The sequence below is a fragment of the Equus przewalskii genome, chromosome 8 (assembly GCF_037783145.1).
Source record: "Equus przewalskii isolate Varuska chromosome 8, EquPr2, whole genome shotgun sequence".
Classification (NCBI taxonomy): Eukaryota; Metazoa; Chordata; class Mammalia; order Perissodactyla; family Equidae; genus Equus; species Equus przewalskii.
This window is the reverse complement of record NC_091838.1, coordinates 75,465,469-75,487,758: the sequence shown is the minus strand read 5'-3', so window position 1 is coordinate 75,487,758 and position 22,290 is coordinate 75,465,469. Positions and strand designations below refer to the sequence as shown.

Here is a 22,290-nt window from a genome sequence, read left to right as displayed (position 1 = left end):
GACTCCAGAAACCAAAAGAACGAGCTAGCCTGCCGTCCCAAACGGCCTGTCCCTGAACATGCACACCTTCCCCAGCTTCTATTAATAATCAGCCACAGGAAGCCTCCCACAGTTACTCACTTAATGATTAAACCCATTATCACTGCTTCAGAGAATGCAGCCCACGGCCACCCCCGCCCCCCGCTGGGGTGGGGGCAGGGAGGAGGTGACATCATCAGATGCGTGCTTTTTCTCTTTCAGAAGAGGCAGTGTGGGCTAGGATTGCGGTAAGACTGGATTCAGAGTCACAAGACCTGCCCAGGGCCAGGTGCGCTCTCTGGCTGCCAGGTTCCTCCAGCTGCAGAGAGAGTGGGAGCGTGTGGGCTCCACGCATCCCCCTGCCAACAGCCCGGAAAAGAACCTGTGAGCAGCCCCCTGGATTCAGAAGGCCCCTGGTGGTTTAGGAGACAGAATGTGGGCTTGGGGGCCATCCAGACCTGGCGGTGAGGGACAAGCCTGGAAGCTGGACCGCCTGGGTTTGAATCCCAACTCTGCCACATGCTAACTGGGCCATCTTGGGCAAATGACTTAATATTTTTTCTGCCTTGCTGTTTTCATTTATAAAGTAGGGGTGGTAAAAATAGTACCCTACATCCTCAAGATGTGGTGAAGATTATGGTTACTAGGGGCCGATGGTTTACAGTGGTCCCCAGTACCTGCGTGCTACAGGGGTATCAGTCATTCTCATTAGCCATGAACGCCGGGTCCATGGCTTGACTTGTCTGAGGCTCGGTTTCCCCATCTGCACAATGGAGATCTAGTAACTCCTTCCTTTGCAGTTGGACTGCTAATCGCATAAGCTGATGCATGTAAAGACCCTGGCGTGAACAGACATTTGAAATATAGTCAGGCAGACACTTGCAAGCCCTTTCTCCTCATTCTTTCCTTCTACGAGCCCTCAGGTTAGACATTCTGAGTTTCCATCAGGGAGGAACAGGTGGGTGGAACTCAGAAACGAAGAGATGTGGAAGGCGCTGATGGCAGGAGACAGGGACAAGGAGGGGTGCCAAAGGAGGGAAGGGTGTCATCCCATTCTTGGGAGCTTGGCTAAAGTGCGCCTGAGTCATGGGAAAGGTCCTCTGGCAAGAAGCAGTCGCCACATCATCCTGGATGTGTGTGTGTGTGACAAACAGCAATGGCACCACCAGGGGAGAAGAGTGAGATTCTCCAAGAAATTTCCTGGACCGAGGTATAGTATTTCCCAGACGCCATTTCACATTGGTAGTCATTCCATATGCTGAACAGAGCTGCTGATGGTGCCAGTTCTCCAGAGACAGCAGGTTCTTGGCAACCAGCCAGACTGGTGGGTCTTCCTAGCTCTGGGCACATCACCTCACCTCTCTGAGCCTCAGTTTCTCCATGTGTCAAACAGGGATTACATTACTTACTTTGCAGGGTTGTCGTAAAAACGAGAAATGAGATACATAAAGTGTCTAGTACAGTACCTGGCTTATAACAGGTGCTCAGTGAGGAATCATTTAGAAAAAATCGAGTTCATAATTCTTTTCCGCTGTCTTTATTCTCTCATTTGCTCAGCGCTTGTTAGCTGAGGAGCATGAGGCTCAGAGTGGGGGTGGCAGCCCCATTCCCAGAGCCCCTTGTTAGCAGAGCCAAGGACTTCACCTAAAGTAACCACCACAAGCCGGACTTCAACTCAGGGAGCTGAAAAATGGCTCCAGAAGCAGGATGAGGGAGGAGAGGTGTGAGAGGGGATTTTTATTTCTTATAGATGAGCACAGAGATGGGAAAGCTCTTGACATGACACATTTTAATAACAGGACCTCTCACTGCTAATCCTCGGAGGTCGAGTATAGATACATAAAAGAAAGGATAGCAGGCGCCAGCCCGGTGGCACAGTGGTTAAGTTCGAACGTTCCGCTTCTCGGCAGCCTGGGGTTCGCCGGTTCGGGTCCCGGGTGCAGACATTGTACTGCTTGGCAAGCCATGCTGTGGTCGGCATCCCACATATAAAGTAGAGGGAGATGGGCATGGATGTTAGCTCAGGGCCAGTCTTCCTCAGCAAAAAGAGGAGGATTGGCAGCAGTTAGCTCAGGGCTAATCTTCCTCAAAAAAAAAAAAAAAAAGGATAGCATTTGGCGTCTCCAGCAAACAGGAACAGGCAAATGTGTGGCGACAACAATGAGGTACCAGCCTCACCTCTGATGGTCAAACATTCACAGAGGCGGTACTGGCCCCCATGCAATTGGTGGGACCCAACCCTCAGACTGCCTGTCGGAAGGCAGTTTGCAAGGATGTATCAAAAGCCTTAAAAATAGGGATAGACGGTCCCTGATTTATGATGGCTTGACTCACGATTTTTGGAAACCATACTTTGTATTTTGAATTTTGATCTTTTCCCTGGGCTGGCGATATGCTGTACGGATCTTCTCTCGTGATGCTGGGCAGTGGCAGCCCCCGCCACTCCCAGTCAGCGCCGTGACCATGATGGGGAACAGCCGATACACTTACCACTGCTCTGTATCCACACAACCATTCTGTTCTTCACTTTCAGTACAGTATCCAATAAAGTACCTGAGCTATTCAACACTAACTATAAAATAGGCTTTGTGTTAGATGATTTCACCCAACTGCAGGCTAACATAGTGTTCTGAGGATGTTTAAGGTGGGCTAGGCCGTGGTCTTCTTGTTCCTTGAAAATATCACTAACTCCTCCTGCCCCAGCCCACCTTCCGCGGTACGTACACGCGTCTGTCCTCTGGTTCCCCGCAGCTTGCAGGGTGAAGTGCTTGCACTATCTTCCTCAGATTCAGATGGAGGGGGTTACAGAGCCCCTTTCTCTTGAATTTGAGCCTGGTGGTGGTCAAAGGCACGTTGCTAGAATGCCTGGGTGGGGTGAAAGTTCCAGGCTCTGTCCAGAAAGAGGGAGCCACAGGCCCCTGCAGGATCAACACTGCGGCTGAGTGGCGGTTTAGGAGGCTCCTGGCAAGGGGGAAACCTAAGAGTCATTTAGGTTTAGCTTCAGAAAGCATTCAAGTGGAAATAGGAAAAAAAAAAAAAAGGCAGTAGACTTGCCTTCTTAATTGTAATCAGCTTGGGCAGGAGACTTGATTGACCACGATGGCATTCCCCACCAGGTCCAGTGAACAGAGGGCTGACTAAGATTTCACTGAACACAAGGAATGCAAAGTCATGTGATGGTCCCTCTGCAGTCTGGTTGGGAAGTCAATGTCATGGTGGCTACAAAATCCTCATGCATTTCTGGAGCCAGGTTGCAGGTGATGGCGCCAGGGAACTGCCAGCCAGGAGCCAGGGGGAGGTCCGCTCAGGCTCCGGTCTAACTTCTCTGTCAGCTAAGACAATCCAGTTGTCCATCTGCTCAGACCATCAGCGAGCACCTCCATGGATAAAATAAATGCAGGCTTGGAGGCAAAAGGAGCAGATTAAAGTTTAGGAAATGCCAAAGAACAAGCCTATCTCCTAAACCTGGAATGAGTGGTGATAGTTTTAAGCTGATTGTACATAAATTCAAATCTTCCTCCTTCCTTCCTTCCCCCCTCCCTCCTTCCTTCCATTCAATTAGCAAACATTACTCCAGTCTTGCCAGCCCTGTGCAAGGTGGTGTGTTCCCAAGATGGAGGTGCCGCTGCCCCTGTTTGCAGAGGCACAGACAAAGGCACAGAGCTGTGAAGGGGCCCAGCATGACTGGGCGGGGCAGGCAGGCAGGTTTGGCTGGAAGGAGTGGTTGGTGGTGGTAGTGGAGACAGAAGGTCAAGCCAGGAAGGTGGGTGTGAGTGAAGGGCCAGTGATTTCATAATAAGTGGCTGCCAAGCAAACATGCAGGCTCCTCAAAGCTCCCACGACTTTTCAGAGAAAATGAGGGCAATTTCCCAGGGCTCTGCCCTCCCCAGAGATGAAGAGTTCACTAATTAACTGACCTAAAATTACCTGACAAACCTTCTGATTTAATCTAGAAAGGACCTGCCTGAGAACAAACCCAACATGGAGTAAAACCAATCTGGGAGATCCTGAAAGTTAGACAGATAGAGATCTGGTGGCATCAGGCCCTGGATCCAGCCATGCCTGAAGCAAACTCTCCTCTGGACTTCATTGCTACATGAGCCTGTAAGTACGCCCCACCTTTTATTGCTTAAGCCATTTGAAATTATATTTATGCCACACATACACTAAAGAGTTCTAACTAATACAAAGAAGGGAAAACACGCAATGCTCCAGGGATCCGAAGGCGGTGAGGTCATGCCATCCTTGCCTAAACTAATAGCTGCTTGCTTCAAATATCCCTTTTCTCAGGAGGGCTTTTCCCGACCTTCCAGAGTAGGTGAGATCTCGGGTCATATAGTCTTCTAAGACCATGTATTCTTACTTTGCAACACTTGCAACCATTGCAATTATATAGTCAAGTCCATTCTTGATTCATCCCTTTGTTCCCAGCACCTCACACAGTGCCTGGTGGATTGTAAATGCTCAACAAATATGCATTGAATTTTTAAAAAAATGAATCTAGTTGGAGAAGAACAGGGGAGGTTTACTGGAAGAGAGGACGTGTCGTGGCCTTGGAGGATGGTGACCCATTAGGATGGGCTGTAGCGACAAAGCTCCTCAGAATCCCAGTGGCACACGGCAACAGAGTTACTTCTCTCCCCTGTCACATGTCCATTCTGGGTCAGCTGAGGGCTCCGCTCTGTGTCTCCTCCCTCTAGGCCCCAGGGGATGGAGCCTCCAGCCTCTGGAGTGTTGCTAGTAGCTGTGGCAGGATGTAAGGACAGCAAGGTGAGTCACAGGTTGGCTATTAAAGTTCCATCCAGAAGTGACACAGGTCACTTCCACTCCCCATTCATGGACAATGCAAGGTACGCTGAGATGCCTAACTTCAGGGGGCGGGGGCGGGAAGTAGGAGCACTGGAATGGGTGCCGAAGACCCCAGTGTGTTCCCCAGATGAGTCAAATCTCCATAAGTGAAGGGGGTCGGGGAGAGCTTTCTAGAAGGAGAAAACGGCCTGGTCCAAGGTTCAGAGGTGAAGACGCAAGGGGTACATTCAAGGGAAAGCGGTGAGTAACCCAGGGCCTGGAGGAAGGAGGGAAAAGTCTGGACACGTGGAGGGGCATCTCCATTGCCACCCTGAGAGGGAGTGGTGAACTTCGCAGACAACGGGAGCCATAGCAGGTCTAATTAGGCAGGCCCTATGATTTAGCTTGTTCAAGAAGACAGCCAAGCCTGAGGCGAAGGGCACTGGAGAGGGCAGGTGACAAAGGTGGGGCAGCTGTTGGGCAGCCGGGCAAGAGCTGCTGCAGGATCATCCATGAGCAATATCATCAGGGTGGCCCCGAGCAGGCCAATAAGTGGGTCTCTCTGCAGATATGCCACACATACTTGCTAAATATACATTAACCACGTACTGGGTTGAATCCTGTTGTTCTTAAATTCATTTCCACCCAGAACCTTGCAACGTGACCTTATTTGGAAATAGAGTCTTTGCAGATGTAATTAGTCAGGTTAAGATGAGGTCATGCTGTACTCGGGTGGTGGCCCTTACTCCAATATGACTGGTATCCTTGTAAGAAGAGAAGAGACTCAGGGACAGACACACAAGAGAAGAAGGCCGTGTGATGACAGAGGCAGAGGTGGGAGCGATGCAGCTGTGAGCCAAGGAGCATCAAGGATTGCCAGCCGACACCAGGAGCTGGGAGAGGCGAGGAAGGACCCTCCCGGGAGCCTTCAGAGGGAACGCGGCTCTGCTCAGACCTTGATCTTGGACTTCTGGCCTCTGGAGCTACGAGACAACACATTTCTGTTGGTTTAAGTCCCCCAGTTTGTGCTAATTTGTTACGGCAGCCCTCACAAACTGTTACAGACCAGGGGCAAAGGGAAACTGATTTTCTGGGGGCCAAAAGTTGTATAACTCTTCATTTATGTTCCAAGTAAAGGATTCATTACACACCCTGAACATAGGCTAATATCAACCTCAGTCGGAATTGTCTTCCTCTTGCAGCTTTTTCCCATTGCTCCCATCTGGATATTATAGGTGGGGCATGCTCTCAGAGGACCGGGAGAATTTACATGGCTCACGGGTGGAGGTCCTTTCACCTGGGGTCCTGAAGCAAGTAGGAAGATCCTCTCTCTGCCAAAGAACTCCCAGGAGGCTGCAGAAAGTAAGGAGAGTTCAGAGAGAAAAGCTGGCATTCGATCACTTATTCAACCGACAGCTGCTGGATTTCTGTATGAATCAGGTACAATGCAAGATGCTAGGAGAGATGGGACGAGATGATGATGATGATGCTGGCGATGACGGCGGCTAATATTTGATCAAGAGCGTTCTATGTGCAGACACTGTTCTAGGCACTTTACACGTATGAACTCCTGTATTGCTCACGACCACCCTAGACCTAGACCCTAGAAGTCAAGTCGGTTATTATGTGTAGATTAGAGATGAAGAGGCTGAGGGAGGAAATTACAGAGCTTGCCCAGGGATAGAGAGCTGATGAGTGGCAGAGATGATGATGCAAATGATTCGCAAAGAGATGAAAGTGGTTGGCTTTTGAGGAGGGGCAAGTAGGTGGGCGGGGATGAAGGCTATTGTTTTTCCTGACAAGCTTTGTGGAATTATTCGGCCAGGTCCATGAGGAACTTGATAAATTACAGTCTAACAAGTAAAATGAAAGGGGGACGAGGAAGTGGAGACTATGGGTATAGACACGTGTTTAGAGAAGGTTGGGGAGGAAGGGGTGAGGGAAGCGGCTACAGGAACTGGAGGGGGGCTTGAGATAACACAGGATTGTTTAGGATGGGCCGCCAATTGCAGTGAACGTGTACTTGTTGATTAGAATGACCCAGAAGAGAGGGGAGAGATGGGAGCCCAGTGCTGGAGCTGGGAGAGGCTGGCCTTTCAGAGACACTCTCTCATCTTAACAGGAGGAAAAAGAACATGAGACTGCAGCACTGGGCTCATAAATTGTGGTCAAAAGGTCTGATGGCTCCTCCCACCCATTTCCTCCACGTGCATGTGGATGGAGGAGATGGATGCACAGAGAGGGAAGTCACTGCTCAAGGTAACACAGCTCGTGTGTTGAAATCAGGTGTTCTTCCTCTGAACTCCAGCTTTCTCTTGGGTCTCTCGCAACCCTGAGTACCCAGGAATTCCAAGAAAGAGGGCTAGGAAGAGATGATTCCTAGGGTTCTTTAGTTGGAATATTTTATGATAAAATTTAAGGTGTTGCCAAATGGAAATTTCCAGGGGATATTAGTCCAGAAAATGCAACCTTATCCTGTGATGGATTTGCAGCACATGTGCACTTACTAAGCAATCTAATTCTATTGCTGACCAGCGAGAAAGAGAAGTCATTGAAACGGTTGAATGCAACTGCACCCACATTTGGCTCCAAGCGCTTCTGCCGCCTCAGCTGGCCTGGGTGGGGGCTGTGGAGCTATGGGCAGCTCTCAGTTCCCCGGGGCCTGCTCCAGAAGATGAGCATCTTCTACCCGTGCGTGCATCCAGAGATGCACCAAAGTCAGTCTTTCCTACCGCGTGGCCACCTCAGCTACAAGAAAACGCTTCATCTGGCGCTCGGTGGAAGAAACAACAATCCATTACAACACGGAAGGAAAACCTGGCGAGAGGGAGTGTGGGATCCACAGGGCACCTGCCTCTGAACCTTTCCAGGCTGATAGGGACTGCGAGATCTCCTTTCCCTCTGGTTTTAGAACACCACTGCCCATCAAATTCTCTACTGTTTCAATTCTTCTTTTCTCCTCTCTGTGCCTCTGGCACCTTCCTTCCTCTGTCCTCTAACTTGTTGCATTTGTTACTGAAGGAGTAGGGCAGCCTCCTCCATACTTTTGAACTTGACTCTCTGTATCTCTGGCAGGTAGCAAACCATAGGCGCTCAATAGATGTTTGTTGAAAGCCACAAAAGGGGAAGTAAGGGAAGAGAGAAGTATATGCGTGGGTAAAAGAAAGCTGTCACCCAGACTTAGATTTGCGGGGGTCTTCAGACAACCGGTGGCTCCGAAGGAGGCAAACTTGGCACTCATGACCGTGTCTAGCATGTTGCCTGGACACAGTAGCTGCTCCATCCGGTTACCCAATGAGTGAGCTCAGCGGGAACCATCTTGTGTAGATGGAGACACTGAGATTTAGCTCCCAGGCTAGGCTCCCAGGGGAAGGACTTTGCCTTCTCAATCCTTTTCCCAGTGGCTGAGCACAGGACGGGGTTCATAGCAGCAGCTCAATAAATATTTGTGGAACGCCAGAAGAAGTAAATGTCAGGGCCTATGGAGGCCAATGGGATGCACAGAGCTGTGCCAGGTCGCCTGCCTGGAGCAAAGCACAGGCTGGTGGAGGGAAGAGGTTTATAATTGGTCAGAAGAGGCGGGGGAGGGGCGCGTGAACCTGTAAAGACAAGGCTGGGCAGGGGACCCGGGGATACCGACAGGGTCTTTAAAAATCATGTTCCTCCAGGGCAGCGGTTCTCATCCAGGCTGCGCATTGGAACCACCTGGGGAGCGTTTAAAACACCCAAGGCCTGGTCTGCAGGCCCTGAGGTTCTGATTACGCTGGCCAGGCGTGGAGCCCCAGCACGCACCTTTTGAAAAAAATTTCTGTCAGGGATTCTAACATGCAGTGAGGACTGAGAACACCAAGGCAGTCACTAAACAAAAGCAAGACAGCACAGAAGACAGCCGAGTTTGGAAACGGTGCTCTGTGTCAGTTCTGGGAACCAGGAGAGGAAGGGGTGAGAATGCTCCCAGCCAGGCTTGGGGGGGGAGGTGGGAGGGGAGAAGGACCCGCGGCGGGAAAAGGCGGGCAGGTTTAGAACTGGGGAGGTGAAGGGGAAGGGGGCGCGCCAAGACGTTAGGATGTGAGCAAGATGGACGGACGAGACGAAATGGGAGCGAGGCTTTCAGCGGAGAGCTGATGCAACAAGGAAGAGGCACGGAGGGAGAATGCAGGGAGCTGGTCTTGGGGAAGCGACGGAGGTAGCTGCGGGAGGGCCGCTAAATGGGGCTTGGGAGCTAAGACAGGAGACCTGGAGGAAGTGGGGGAGTCGCCCCTAAGGGATGTCAGGGCGTGGCGCGATGGGACTCGGAAGAAGAAACTCAGGGACGGAGATGGGGGCCACTCGGTCATACAAGAGACACGAGGAAGTCCACATGCACACACGTGAGCGCGCACACGCACCGGCACACAAACGCATCCCCCGTGCGCACACGCACGCTGCACACGCGGAGGCCCCGGCCTTCCCGGCGAGGGAGGGGACACAGAGCAGAACAGCAGCTCGGGCCCGGAGGCCCCTCCCCGCCGCGCCCGTACAAAGGCTTGCGCAACAGGCGGCGGCTCCTGCAGGCTCCCGCCGCGCGCAGCCCCAGCTGGGCAGGGCGCGCCGGCGGGAGCGGGAGAAGCGCCGGGGGGGAGGGGTGTGTCCGGGCTGCGAGCTGGGCCCGGGAGGGTCGGGGCGGGGCGAGGCGCGGGGGCGGGGCCGCGGCGCCTATAAAGTCGCGGTCCTCGCGGGCATAAACAAACCTCGCCCCGCTGCCCGCTCTGCCGCGGAGCGCACGCCCATCCTCGCAGCTAGCCTCCGTGCCCGCGGGGCGCCTCGTCGCCAGCCTAGCTCCGGCTCCCTTTGCCTTTCTCCTTCTATCTTAGGTAAGCCCGACGCTTTCGTCCTGCCGGACAGAGAGGAGTCGCCCGTGGGTGCTGCCGCAGCTCCTGGATCGCCCTTTGTGGCCCCGCGGAGCTGCAAGTGCGTGGCGGCCCCGTGGCGCGAGCGCAAGGAGAGGCTTTGCGGCGCGGGCACCGCTGGAGAGGGGGGTTTCGATTAGGGAAGAAGAGGAAAAAAAGACAGGTTCCCGCTCACCTTTCCCCTAGGTGGGAAGGTGGGGTTCTGGGGGTAGGGGAGGGGTGGAGAGCCGGCCAGGGAACACCTTAATCGCGCTGCCCCAACGCCCTCCTGGAGTCACAGCTGGCGCCGCGGGCCAGGGAGCGCGCAGCAAGTGAGGGAGGGAGGAGGGACTAAGTGTGTGTGTGTGTGTTGTGTGGGGCGAGAGTGCGGGGTGGGGGTGTATCCTTGGAGTGGAGTGTCTGGGGAAGGAGGATTGCGCGCGTGTCTAGAAGGGAGGTGAGTCGGGGTGAGCGGCGCTGGAGGTGAGGCTGGAGAACGGGGCGTGGGTGTGTCTGATTCCCAGACTGAGCCTGGAATGGGTATGCATCTGAGGGGCGGGGGCCGGTTCAGTCTCGAAGCCAAGGTGGGGTTTGGGGGGGGGGTGTGTGTTGAGGGAGGGTCCGAGGTGTGTCACAGCGCGTGCCACCCGCGCGGGAGCGAGGATCCGCTAGCGTCGCTGGACAGGGTGCGCCCCCCTGGGTGGCCCGTGGTTGGCGCTGTGGCGGCGTGGAAGAGGTGTCCTGGGCCAGAGGGGTCGTGTGGGCATCTGGCGGTGGCCCCGCGCGGGCTGGGCTGTGCGTGGCGTCATTTTCCCCTCCGCCCACCCTCCCACGCTTTCCTTCTCTCCTCTGCGTCCCGACCCGCCCCTCCTGACCTCCTGGGGGAAGAACAGCTGGAATTGCTCGGACTTCCCTGGGACACCCGCCGGGTCTCTGATTCAGCCGCGGGCAGGGCGTGTGTGGAATGTGATGCGCTGAGGGAAACGCGCTGTCACCGCCTCTGTCAAATTGGTGGCTGAAGCTGGGATTCAGTGGACTTTTTCGTTACCTCCCACCCCTCCCCCACTCTCCAGTCTGTCGCCTGCCTCTCCCAGTCAGAAGTCCCTTCGGGTCAGGGGCAGCACCTTTTGTGGCTTGCAAGGGGGAGGTGCCTGGCAGCCGGTGGGGAGGAGGGGGGTTGGGGAGGGAGAGCCGGAGCTGGTGGCGGAGGCCAGGTTGTCTTGTGCCCAGGACCAGCTCTTCCTCACCGAGGTCCTGGGCACATCACTGTGTTTGGTTCCTTTAAGTTACTGGAAAGATCGAAGATTCAAAGAGAGGTCAGCCAGTGGCCACACTGGAGGCCTTTAGTGTCCTCCTAATGTGCATCAGCCATACTCACCCTTCTCCTAAACCTTCAGATGAAAAAAACCATCTAAAGATAAACTGGTTCTTGCTATGAAAATGCAGTTTCCGGGCAAACTTTCCAGCCCAACCTGCTCCGGTAGAGAAATTCTGGGGTCTTTACTGAGTCTCCCAAGTGTGAATTGAAATAAGCGGGGTACAGAGAGCGCAGACCCCAGCACAGGGGCCAGGGGGAGAAGTGCAGGGGCAGGTGCAGACCCCAGGCCTGTGTGGGGCTAAGCGCCAGGTGGCTCAGAGTGGGGTCAGGGAGTCGGGGGAAGGTAGAGGTGGTCAGAAATTGGTGGGAAACCTCCAGAGGCACAGTGCTCTGGTGTAAGGAGCCAGACCCGGGATGTCCTCTGATTGTGACTTCTTAGCTTTGCGGGACCCTGCTTCCCATTACAGCTGGAGGAGGGAGGTGTTACCTGCCTCGCCCTGTAGCTTGGCATGTGGCCCAGGCTTGGCCCTTGGGAGGAGTTCAAATATATACATTGAATGAATTGAATGGCCCATTGCCTTCTGCCCCATTCCCCTCTCATCTCGCCGGGAGAGTCCCAAGCAGGCAGTTGACTGTCACTTGCTTTGGCTTTCCAGGGAGACCTTCGAGCCTCGGTGGGGGTCTCCTCTCCTGAGGCGGAGTTCTCCAGGAGTGACAAGTAAATCCAGGATTGCTAACCATTGGTTTGATAATTTGGAATGGAATTAAGAACTCACACAAGGTCCTGGTCCAACTTCTTCCCATTTTACAGATGGAAACTGAGGCCCAGAGATGGGGAGTGGCTTGCCAAGGCTGAGCCAGCCCCGGAGCTAGGCTCTCTCGGCCCTTCTCCAGGGCTCTGGTTGGGACTTTGGGGGGGGGTCAAGGGGTTCTCGGTCTTGATTTTTGCCCGTCTGCTATCAGAGTGGCAGAGATAAATTGGCTCTTCACCGAGGTTCTGGTGAGGAAACTTTCCAGACAGAATATGGGTGACTTTTTATTTATTTAATTTTTTTTAGTGTAAATCAGGTGTTTCGGAGAGTGGAGCAGAATCAGGCTAGGGAGAAAGGGCTGCGGCCCCGCTGAGCAGTGGCTGACTGGATTTGGGCTGCCCCCTCCAGATTGGACCCCAGATCTGAACAGAGCTGGGGGGGGGTTCCTTGGGGGTGTGCTGGAACCTCCTGGCCTGAGTGGCCTCCGTGTGGACGGGGAACAAAGATGGCATTGTGTTTTGCTGATGGCCTGAAGCTGCGATTCTTCCTTGGGACCCAACTCCGGAGAATCCCGTCCAAGGCGTGACTCAGAGCCCCTGTGCCTCAGAAGGAAAGCCAGGATGATGACTCGGCAGCTAGGATTCTAGCAGGGAGGGACCTGGCTCAGGCCCAGAGGTTCCAAGGGAGGGACAGGACAGCTGTCTCCAGACTGGCTGCTGTAGCCCCTTCATCCCCTTTCACCCCTCTTCTTGGGCTGCATCGGCTCCACTGAGTGGATGAGAAAATTGAGGCCGAGGGCGTTTAAGGGACGTGCCTGTAGCCACATGGCTGAAGTGGGAGAGCCAGGCTTTGAGCCTGGAGAGTCAGACCTCAAAGCCTTTGTTCTTTTTCACGACGGCACGTTGGGGGGATTGGAGAAAGGCAGAGAGGCAATCAGGAGCTCTGTGCCTCAGTTTCCCCTCCTGTGAAATGAGAATAACAGACATTGTCTCATTGGGGCTCATAAATATTGAGTCAGTCGATGTAAAGAGCAGAGAACTGTGCCCGGCACGTGGGAACACCGTGTAGGTGTTTAATGTCAATAATTCCCACAAGCGACATTCTCGAGGTATTTCCGTATGAATCGGTGTCGGAGACCTTTGTTCTAAACTCACCCGGGCTGGAGAAAGTGCCTGCAAATGCGGGACTCATGTCTTGCTTTTTGAAGGTCATCCAAAAAGCTCGGAGTCTGCAGATTGCATGAAAATGTCCTGGAAACCTTATCTGAAATGCAGATTTCCAGGCCCAGTAGGTCTGGGATGGGCCAGGAATCTGCACTGTTTCAAAGCCCCCTGGGCTGTGTTGGGTAGGATATACTGGATGCAGCTGGAATTGAGGAATCTGCTCCAGAATGATGGGGGAGAGCAGTGGCCATGTAGCCCATACCTCCTGGGCCGCTCTTCTGTCCCCAGGGTCTGGTGACGCCAGTGCTCCATAAGTGGGTCTTATCTTGTGATTTCAGTGGCTCACCTCAGTCGGTTGAGATAGGAGGCATTCTTACCATTTATCAGCTCAGAAAACTGAGGCGCGTCCAGACTCAAGTGAGTGGGGTCCTCCTCCAGGTGAGCCAAGTTGCCCCTCAAGGCCACCCAGACCCTCCGGACCTATCTTTGGAGCATGAGCTTGGGGTCCTGGATTCATTTCAGGCTGCTCTTCCTGCCTCCTTGATCTTGGGCTTGTCCCAGGCTGCCCTCCTACCTGCCCTCTGCATAGGGAGACAGACAGGTGGAGCTAGAGGTAATTTCCTGAATATGCACTTGGCCTCCTGCCGTGCCAGCCCTGGCTTGTTGCAGGTGGGTGTGCAGAGGGCAGGGGGACTCTGACTGGGTGCAGCCTGGAGCCCAGTTCTCCAGGGCGCCCTTTTGAGAAGAGACCCGAGCCCTCGGGGGGGAAAATCCTGGAGAGTGATTTGACTCTAAGAATGGGACAGATTGCAGAGTTCCTGCCCTCAAACAGGTCTGGCTTTGACCAGTCTTTGACCTTCCCAGCTAATTCCTGAAGACCTGCCCGCCCCAGCCCCACCTCTAGGTTTTTTCAGTCCAGAGCAGTGTTCCGGAACTGAGGTGGTGGGAGAGGAGGCTCTTATCAGTCTGGGGGCCTTGAATGCCTCCTTGAATGAACTCCTACACTTTTCTTTTATTTTATTCTTTTATTTTATAGTCCCCCCCCCCCCACCTCCCTGCCTTAAACCTGTGGAAACCTATACCAGTATAAATCGTGAACCCATGGGCAGCTCTACTTCAAGAGGTGGACGGGGACCAGGGCTCCATCCTGTTCCCCATCCGGACCCCTGGCTCCACCCCCTTGGCTTTGAGAAGGTTCTGGGCAACCGTCTCCAAAGTGGGTGTGGGAGGCCTTCTGAAGAGGTAGGTCATTCTGAGGACTCTCTCAGCCGAGAACGGTCACGTCCTCTCGCTTCTCCTTTTTCGTCATTGACCTCTTCTCCTTTCTCCAGAAAGCCTTCCCTGGCTCTCCCCTCGGGGCTGCAGGCTGGGTTGGGCGCCCTCCTTGGATCATTCTGGTCCACGTGTTGGGCATTTAGCAGGCACTCAGTTGATGTTGGTCCTTTGTTAAGAAAATATCTTGGGCCGTCAATAGCAAGGCTATTTTGGCGAAGGATGCTGTCGGCGTGGCGATAGTCCCATTTCGGGGACAAAGGGTTTTGTAGGAAGAATCTATTTCCGCGTCCTATGTGAACACTAGCTCATCTGTGGGCTTTCCACAAATTATCTCATAGGCCATTGAGTGCAGCTCATGCTTGCCCCGCAGAGTCATGGGAGAATCCTCCAGCCCGACCGGTGTCATCCTTTGGACGCCAGCGATTCCGCTTGTCCGCTCAGGTGGTCTTCTCTCTGCTAAACAAACGGCTCGGGCTTGGGCTGGAGCTGCCAGAACCCCACTGAGAACCTACAGGATGATCCCGGGTGGTGGTGCAGAGAAGGGATGGTCAGAGAGCTGGCTGACGCCTCCCCCTTCCTGCTATTGTGTCCCAGACCCTCTCGGGGTTCTGTGCTCTCGTCCAACACACTGAGGCTCAGTTTGAGCTCCAGTCGGGACCTGGGGAGTGAATGCCGCTGGGCTCTGCCTTCTCTCTGGTGGCTCCTCTTTCGTTCTTTCGACATAGGAGGAGTCGTTGAGCGCTGCTGAGTTTCAGGCTCCGTGCAGAGCCCTGGGAGCCCTCCAGGATTCCTGATCTGGTGGTCTCCTCTGCAGGGCGTTTGCACCATCCTCTTGACTTTGAGAGCCCTCTTCTCGACTTCTTTTCCCCTAAACTTGGAAATTTTCTTGGCAGTCCAGTGAGTGCACCTATATTGTTTACTAGATTGGTTACATAAGAAAACCATTGAGAGTTAAGGCCGCTGGCTTGCTCATCCTCCCCAGAGCCTTGACTTTCAAAAGGTCCACGGAACATCGGGAGAACCCGGGAACTACCATGCGGCTTGACGTCAATATGTTTTGAGCAAAGAAAGGACAAAAGAATGGACCGCAGTAAAGCAGGGTATCCAGGGCGACCCCCCCCCCCCCCCAAGGCCACTTTCCTTGAGGTTAATGCGACGTGGGACTCTTCTCCGGAACCTTCCTGGGATTGCCGTATTTGGGGAGGATGCTGCCAGACAGCAGCAGGCATTGATCCCCCCACCCCCCTTTTAAATGCTGTTCGATGAAGAGCCCAGTGTGCTGGAAAGAACAGTGCTTTCACGTGGCTTTGAAACCAGGCAAGTTATCGAAGGGATGGAATCTGGGCCACTTGCTGACAGTCCCAATCGATGCAAACTTGTCAGCAGTCCCTCTTGGTCTTCCGCTTTCTCTGCCTCACTAGAGGCCTCCGGGAGCCTGTTGTTCACCCACCCCTGCCCTCCCTGCCTGCCCCCACATCGAAGGCGTGAGTCTGGGCCTTTAGGAAGTCTTGTGGGCCTTTGCTGTGGAGCCTCAGCTTACCCATCTGTAAATTGGGACGATAATATCCACCTTCTCCCAGGGACCTCCGTGAGGAGCCCATAGAACAAGGCAGTGAACACCGTTTCAAAGGATGGAATTTGCTGTATCAGGGAGGCACTTTGTGGGGCAGGGCAGGGTGCTAAAAACAGAGCCCTCTGGGTCTCTTGAAGGGAGAACGGAAAAGTCTAAGATGTGGACTTTGCCCAAAGCCTGGGCCTTCTCGTGGCGGCTCACTGGTGACTGGTCAAGGTGGAGGGAGGAGTATGTGACTTTCCCAGCTGATGCACACAGGAAAACCCTCCTGGTCACGTGTAGCCCATCCTTAGGACATCCTACCTGGACAAAGGGTGGGCTCACGGCGGGTGTGTATATTTAGGGCAAACTGATGGCATGGTCAACTTTCCCCCTAAGGTTGCTTTAACCTGTGCCTGCTTGATGCTCGGTGACTTGAGGCACATTTCTCAACCTCTCTGTGCCTCAGTTTCCCCATCCGTTAAATGGTGAACATGACAGTGCCTATCCCCTAGGGTTGCTGTGAAGCTCGAAGGAAGGACAGTGTTTGGAGCCCAGTTGGTGCCACAGAAGTTGTTCCTGTTGCTGTTCTCATGGTGTGTCTGTGTAGGGTTTCATTGTGGGCTATCTGGGGACACTCTTCCTGAGGCGGGTGCATCCTGGAGCTCCCAGAGCACATCGTGGATGTTTCTCTGCTGGCCACCCCCTCTGCCCCACCTTGTGGGAGTTCCAGGGGGCCCAGGAAGGTGTGCAGGTGGGTCCCCCCTAGGCGGCTGAAGTGGGAGGTGTGCCAGAGCTGGCGGGAGGCTCTGCTCTCACTGACAGGGACGAGTGTGAGGCTGGGAGCGGGACAGGGACTTCCAGGGTCGCCGGGCTGATCCAGGCGGAGCGGACCTGGGTCCTGGTAAGACCCCTCTGCATCCAGCCGTTTGATCTTTGTGCAACACTTTCCCTCCTGGGCTCCCATCCTCCCCGTGTCTTATGGACCATGTGATGTCCGTGGAACACACACTGTGTATTTTACAGATGGGGAAGCCAGGGCCCAGGGAGGGGATTAATGACTTGGTCAAAGTCACGTGGCAAGAGAGGGGCAGGATTCCCACGCCCTGGATACTGAGCCAGTGTTCCTGCGGCTCCATCAAGGCTTTTGAGAACTGCAGGTTCTGTGTGTCCTCTCACCTCCCGTGACTGGTTAACGGTTCTCATGTGGCCTCAGATTCCCTGAGACGCCTCTGCCCGCTGCCCTCCCGGTCCGGGGGTCATGTTCTTCCCTTCTCCTGGCAAATCCCGGTCTCGGCGTCCCCTGAACCCATGTGGTCCAGCTAATTGCTGACTGTCTCCTGGGGCCTTTGAACCAGAACAGCATTGGCTGAGCCCCGCCTTGGGTTTTTGTTACTCAGTGACCCATGTTGCTCATGGGGAGGCCTGTGTGCTGGTGCATTGGGTCTGATTGCTGGAAACCCATGTGGCGCTTGCTGAACATCTTCTCTCTGTCCCCTCCTTGCTGGGTCACCCTGGGACTCATGGTGTATAAAACCCAGGCTGTGTCCTCGCAGATGTCCCTGGGTCTCTCAGGCACCCAGGGAAGGAAAGTGCATGGATTAATTAAGCAGCTATTTGCCAGATTCTATGTGCCATTGTTTCATTGAAGGCCGCTGCTGCTGGCTGGGAGCAGGAGTTACGCTCAATTTATAGATGAGCGAACTGAGGCTACGAGGTGAGATAGCATGTTGGGATCACTGAGCTGGTTGAGGGTGACGTCAGGTCTGACCTGCAAGTCTTCCCTCTGGCTCCTGGCTGCCTTTCACGTCTCTAACATTGGTTTTCTCTGAATTCCTTCCATGGGTGGTGGGGAGGGCAGGTGGGAAAGGAAGCAGAATGCGAACCAGTTGGGTAGGTGGGGTTGTGACCCGGAGCTCTGCTGTTGGCACTGAGCAGGTTTTAGCAGAAGACCCATCAGATCGATTTTTCTGTCTGGAGGGGCTCTGTCCATGCTTCTTGGAGACACAGTTGGCAGGTGCAAGGTGGAACGAGAGCGCTGGCAGTCGGACGCCTAGGCTCCCGCCCTCTGTGCCCTGTCACGCTGTCCACTCACTGATGGCCGTGGCCCTTTGGGTCCGACATCCTGCGCAGGGACTTTCCAGGAGGCGGTGAGAGGGGCAGGGACTGGCGTCCAGTGCTCGGCCTCCAGCCCAGGGAGAGAACTTGCTGAGCCAAGCAGGCCATTGGGTTGGCCAGGGGTGGGGGCAGGGGAGGTGGCCACCTGGGTTTGGGCTCCAAGTGGCGCCTGTGGGGGCAGGGATGGGGTCACCAGCCAGAGCACCCAAACCGGGGCCCCTCCCCCCCGTCCCTCCCTCCTGGCGAAGGAGATCACAGTTCCTATAAAGCCACATCTTCTGCTGGACCCGCTTCCTTCAATGAGCCTGTGGTCTTGGGCTGTGAATTTGGACCCCACAGAATAAGCTTGTTGAAGAAGAGTGTGGTGAAGAGGAAAGAGTCAGGGGCCTCTCCCTGCTGGCCGGTCTGGCTGCGGCTGACCGCATGGTCTCAGAACAGTCACTCGGACCCTGGGCTTCAGCCTCCTCCTGGTAAACTGATGGCGGCACTGGGGGAGGTGGGTATGTATGTGTGTGTGAGTGTGTGTGAGAGTGTTTGTGCCTGCACACTAGCTTGAATGAGAACTGTATCTAACGGTCTCTGGGTTTGCACCCGGAACTGCCCTGAATCAGTGGTTCCCATTCAGGGGCGATTTTGCCCTTCAGGGGACATTTGGCAATGTCTGCAGGCATTTTTGGTTCTCACAGCTGGGGGTGTGTGCTGCTGGCATCTCATGGGCCTGGGCCTGGCCTGGGGTGCTGCTCCTACAATGCAAAGGTGGCCTCCACCATGAAGCATGGTCCACCGCGACAGGAGTGAGCAGGGTCAAGGTGGAACGTCTGGGCAGCCTCAGGGAGAGCCGGGACAGACAGCACTGGGCCTGATGGGTGAGTGGGCGCTGGGGACCCCAGGGGAGACAGCCAGCCCCGTGGGACTGGGAGCTCCATGAGGCAAGACTGGGTCTGCTCTTTGTGGCCATGTCCCCGACTTGTCACGCAGTAGGGCCTCATAACAGAACCATGATTGATACTTTCTCGCTCTGCTCAGTGCCGGGCACATGAGAACCTGGTGCAGTAAGCAACCTACGAATGAATCAGTGTTGCAGCAGCGCATCCTGGCACTCACATGGTCTTGGATGGTCTTGCGGCGTGGGGAGTGGGGGGCAGATGGAAGGGAGGGGAGGGGTGAGGGCTGCTGGGGGCCATCAGGGCCTTTTCTCTGGCCTCATCCAAAGCAAGTCAGCTTTTTGTTGTTGTTGTTTTTTCGGTCTTGTTGCAAATCTCTTTTTCGGTATTGAACTTCCTTATAAGATTTCCTTTAGACACACAGCTTCTGAAACCAAAGTTTGCAAAGGTCTTCGGTTGAGGCAACAGGCAGGCAGGATAAGCACTGACCCTCCACTCCTCGACTGGCCAAAGTCGAGTCGGCAGAATTGGGCTGAGAGCAGCCAGCTGTCTTCCTGTCCATGGCGGGCTGCCCACCAGCAGCTGGGGGTGGGGGCGGGGGGGTCAAGGTGCAGAGACCACCCTGGGCTGCCCCAGTCTGGGCAGCCTTGGTGTCGTGGGACAGTGACCTAGATAGAGGTCTTGTCCTGGCCAGGACATTTGCATTTATTGACTGCAGGCCCCCCTCCCCCTAACTCCCCCCAGGGACAAATAGTACAGAGGCTTCCTCTGCTTGATCCAGTCTCTGCAGACTTTAGAATCCCGGGCGGTTGCTGGATGCTTCTTGGTCTACACCAGGGTGTCTCGCCCTCACACTGTTGACATCTGGAGCCAGATAATTCTGTTGTGGGGGCTATCCTGTGTACTGGGCGATGGTCAGCAGCATCCCTGGCCTCCACCCATTAGACGCCAGTAGCATCTCCCAGTCATGACAATCCAAAATGTCTCAAGACCTTGCCAAATGTCCCTTGCGGGGGCAGAAACACCCCTGGTTTAGATAAACACTGTGATAGTTCTCTGAGCCTCTCCACGGCCCTGAGCACACGAGGGGCTGTGCTCCACGAGGCCCCTCCAGCTCTAGAAAGCAACTCGCCGGTTTTCAGCCCACTGCCTCGTGTGGTCTGGGAAGCTGAGCTGTAGGAAGGGAAAGAAGGTGTGGGGTAAAGAGGTTTCCCCAGGAGCATGTTTAGGAAACCGTGAAGGCTGGAATTAACTCTTTTCTGTTCCGAAGAAGAGTGAGGGAGCCGGCAAAGGCTGCCATTCTAGCCAGGACCACAGCATCTGGAAGCCAAGAAGAACTGACACCCCCTGGGCCAAACCAAAGCATGTGTTTGGGTCCTTAAAAACGTAGACTTGTTTCAAGGCTAATTTCACTCTTGTGGTTTAGGGATCATTTAAGAGTGAACTTAAATACATGCGTTGCTATTAAGCTGCATAAAACCTCTTCCCCTGTTCAGCAAGCGAGTTGCGGTCCAACTTTGCAAGCGAGTTGCGGTCCGACTTTGCACCTGCTGAGATACTGATGCTGCAGGTGGAGAAGGGAACGAGACAGGTGCGCTCCTGGTCCTGGGGAGCCCACAGCGGGCGCTGAAGGAGGCTTGCCTTCAAGGGGATAGTGGGAGACCCCGACTTCAAGCCTGAGTTCTGAAGGAGCCCCTGTGAAATGCAGAGTCCTTTCACTCAGCATGAAGGGCGGCATTGCCAGAGCCCTGGGCTTCTGGAAGGTTCCCTAGGCTGTGTAGGCGAGGTGTCCCAGGGGCCAGGGTCTCGGGACCATGAACACGCTGAATTAGCAAGGCCGACAGACCTAGGCTTTTCATGCCTTCTGCCTCCAAGCTGGCAGCTGCCCAGGAATGCTCACAAGCATAAAACCGACTTTGTTTTCGAAATGTTCTGGAACATAGACTCCAAAGGGCGCATAAAGGCATTCTTGTGGGGCTGGTTATCTACTGGGGAAAATCGTGCTGGGGCCCCACCCAGACCAGAGCATCCCAGGAGATGTGCCCACAGAATGTCACGTGTTTGCGGGGTGGGTGTGGGCTGGCCCCCGCTCTGTTGCCTGCTGACCTGGGAGGTGTTTCACAAAGAGGATTCTTGTGGGTTCCCGGAGCCGGTCTTCAGAGGAGCCCTGGGCTGGAATGTCAGAGGCTTGTGTGGCTCTCTCTGGTCGTTATATCTGTGGGGCCGTGGGCAGTTCGGGGCCAGGTTCCTGCTCAGAAAGCTGTAGGGCGAGGGCCTCCGTCAGGCTGGTTTTCACCAGGTTTCCGTGTTCAGAGGGTCTGGGTCTGTGACCTGAGGTCCCTGGACTTCTCCCTCTGTCACTGACTCTGTCTCCCTGACCTCTTCTCCCTCTGCCTGTAGCCCTTCACCCTGATCCTGCACTTCTTTGTGCCTCCCCTGTGCTGGTGGGCACTTCCTTCTTCTAGTGTGACGATCAGTCTGTGAGAATGAATGTTTATACCTCCTGTTTCCAGGTTAAGCTCCCAGAAAGATGCTTAGTACTTGTCACCATCCAGCCTTGCTCCCCAGGGAGTCGATTGTGACGACATTCTGCCCATCCCAGACTCTGCTTCGGTCTGCCTCTGTGGCCCCTATCTCCTTGCGGTCCTTGTGCACCTGCCCCTGTCAGAGCCAAGGAGGACCTCCTCTCCCCCAACTCCTCCCACCCCTGCTCTTCCATCCTCCCCTCCTCCCACCATCCCCCTGCACTCCCCCGACCCTCTGCTCTCGCGCCCCCACCTCTCTCTGCCTTCCCCCACCCTGCTTTGGCTCATAAAGTGCTTTTTGCCTTGAAGGTTCTTTTTCTTTCAAAATCCTACTGAGCGTTCAGTCCCGTCAGACCCCTTGGCTTGAGGTTTTCCCTGCCCCCACCCTCTCCCCACCAGTGTGTAACAGAGAGTCCTGCACAGAGGTGGACGTGGGGGGTCTGTGTGGCCACCCCTCCAGTGGGGCTAGTTTGAGGAGGACAGAGGATGAAGCTTGGGCCATGCGTGCACATGGTAGCCTCCTGTGACCTTCTGTCCCCTTTTGGCCCTGAATATAGGGCTACCTGACTTTGGGATCAGGCATGCAGCAATCATTCTAAAAGGCAGTGGGAAACATCCTGGCTGTGGTGGGTGGGCCCGGACTGGGTTTGAGGACCTGGTTTTGAGTGTCAGTCCATCCGTTTCATCAGAAAGGTAGTTGCATCTGTGATCCTCAGTGTCCCGTCCCAGGAAACCTGCCCTGGGCCCAGGGGCAAGAGTAGGATGGGGCCGTGGGCAGAGGGGCCTCGTAACCTGCAATGGGTGGTGCAGGAGGGAGGAGCTGCCAGGCAGAAGGAAGGCTCCCTCCCTGGCCTCAGCTTTGATTCCTTCGGGAAGCTGGAAGTGCTGATCTCCTGGTCTTTGTCCCTTCACAGGCAGGTGACAGCAGGGACATGTCTCGGGAGCTGCAGGACGTGGACCTCGCCGAGGTGAAGCCTTTGGTGGAGAAAGGGGAGGTGAGTGGAGATGCTCCTGGCTGCCCCCATCACA

General features: G+C 54.8%; 1 protein-coding gene and 1 long non-coding RNA gene across 3 annotated transcripts in view; both read left to right on the top strand.

The window, feature by feature from the left end:
- Window positions 1–250: 250 nt before the first annotated feature.
- LOC139085291 (uncharacterized) lies at window positions 251–5,966 on the top strand. Its single transcript, XR_011543534.1, has 3 exons — window positions 251–402; window positions 3,972–4,122; window positions 4,719–5,966. It is a non-coding gene; the product is annotated as an uncharacterized lncRNA (long non-coding RNA).
- A 3,494-nt stretch (window positions 5,967–9,460) lies between these two features.
- Window positions 9,461–22,290, top strand: part of NDRG1 (N-myc downstream regulated 1) — a 55,786-nt gene continuing 42,956 nt past the window's right edge. The window contains exons 1-2 of one of the 2 annotated variants that reach the window (XM_070632114.1): window positions 9,461–9,659; window positions 22,176–22,256. In XM_070632114.1, coding sequence (XP_070488215.1) covers window positions 22,194–22,256 — 63 coding nt within the window. In that variant the 5' untranslated portion in view covers window positions 9,461–9,659; window positions 22,176–22,193. The remainder of the gene's footprint in view (window positions 9,660–22,175; window positions 22,257–22,290) is intronic. The other variant, XM_070632115.1, reaches the window with a different exon arrangement.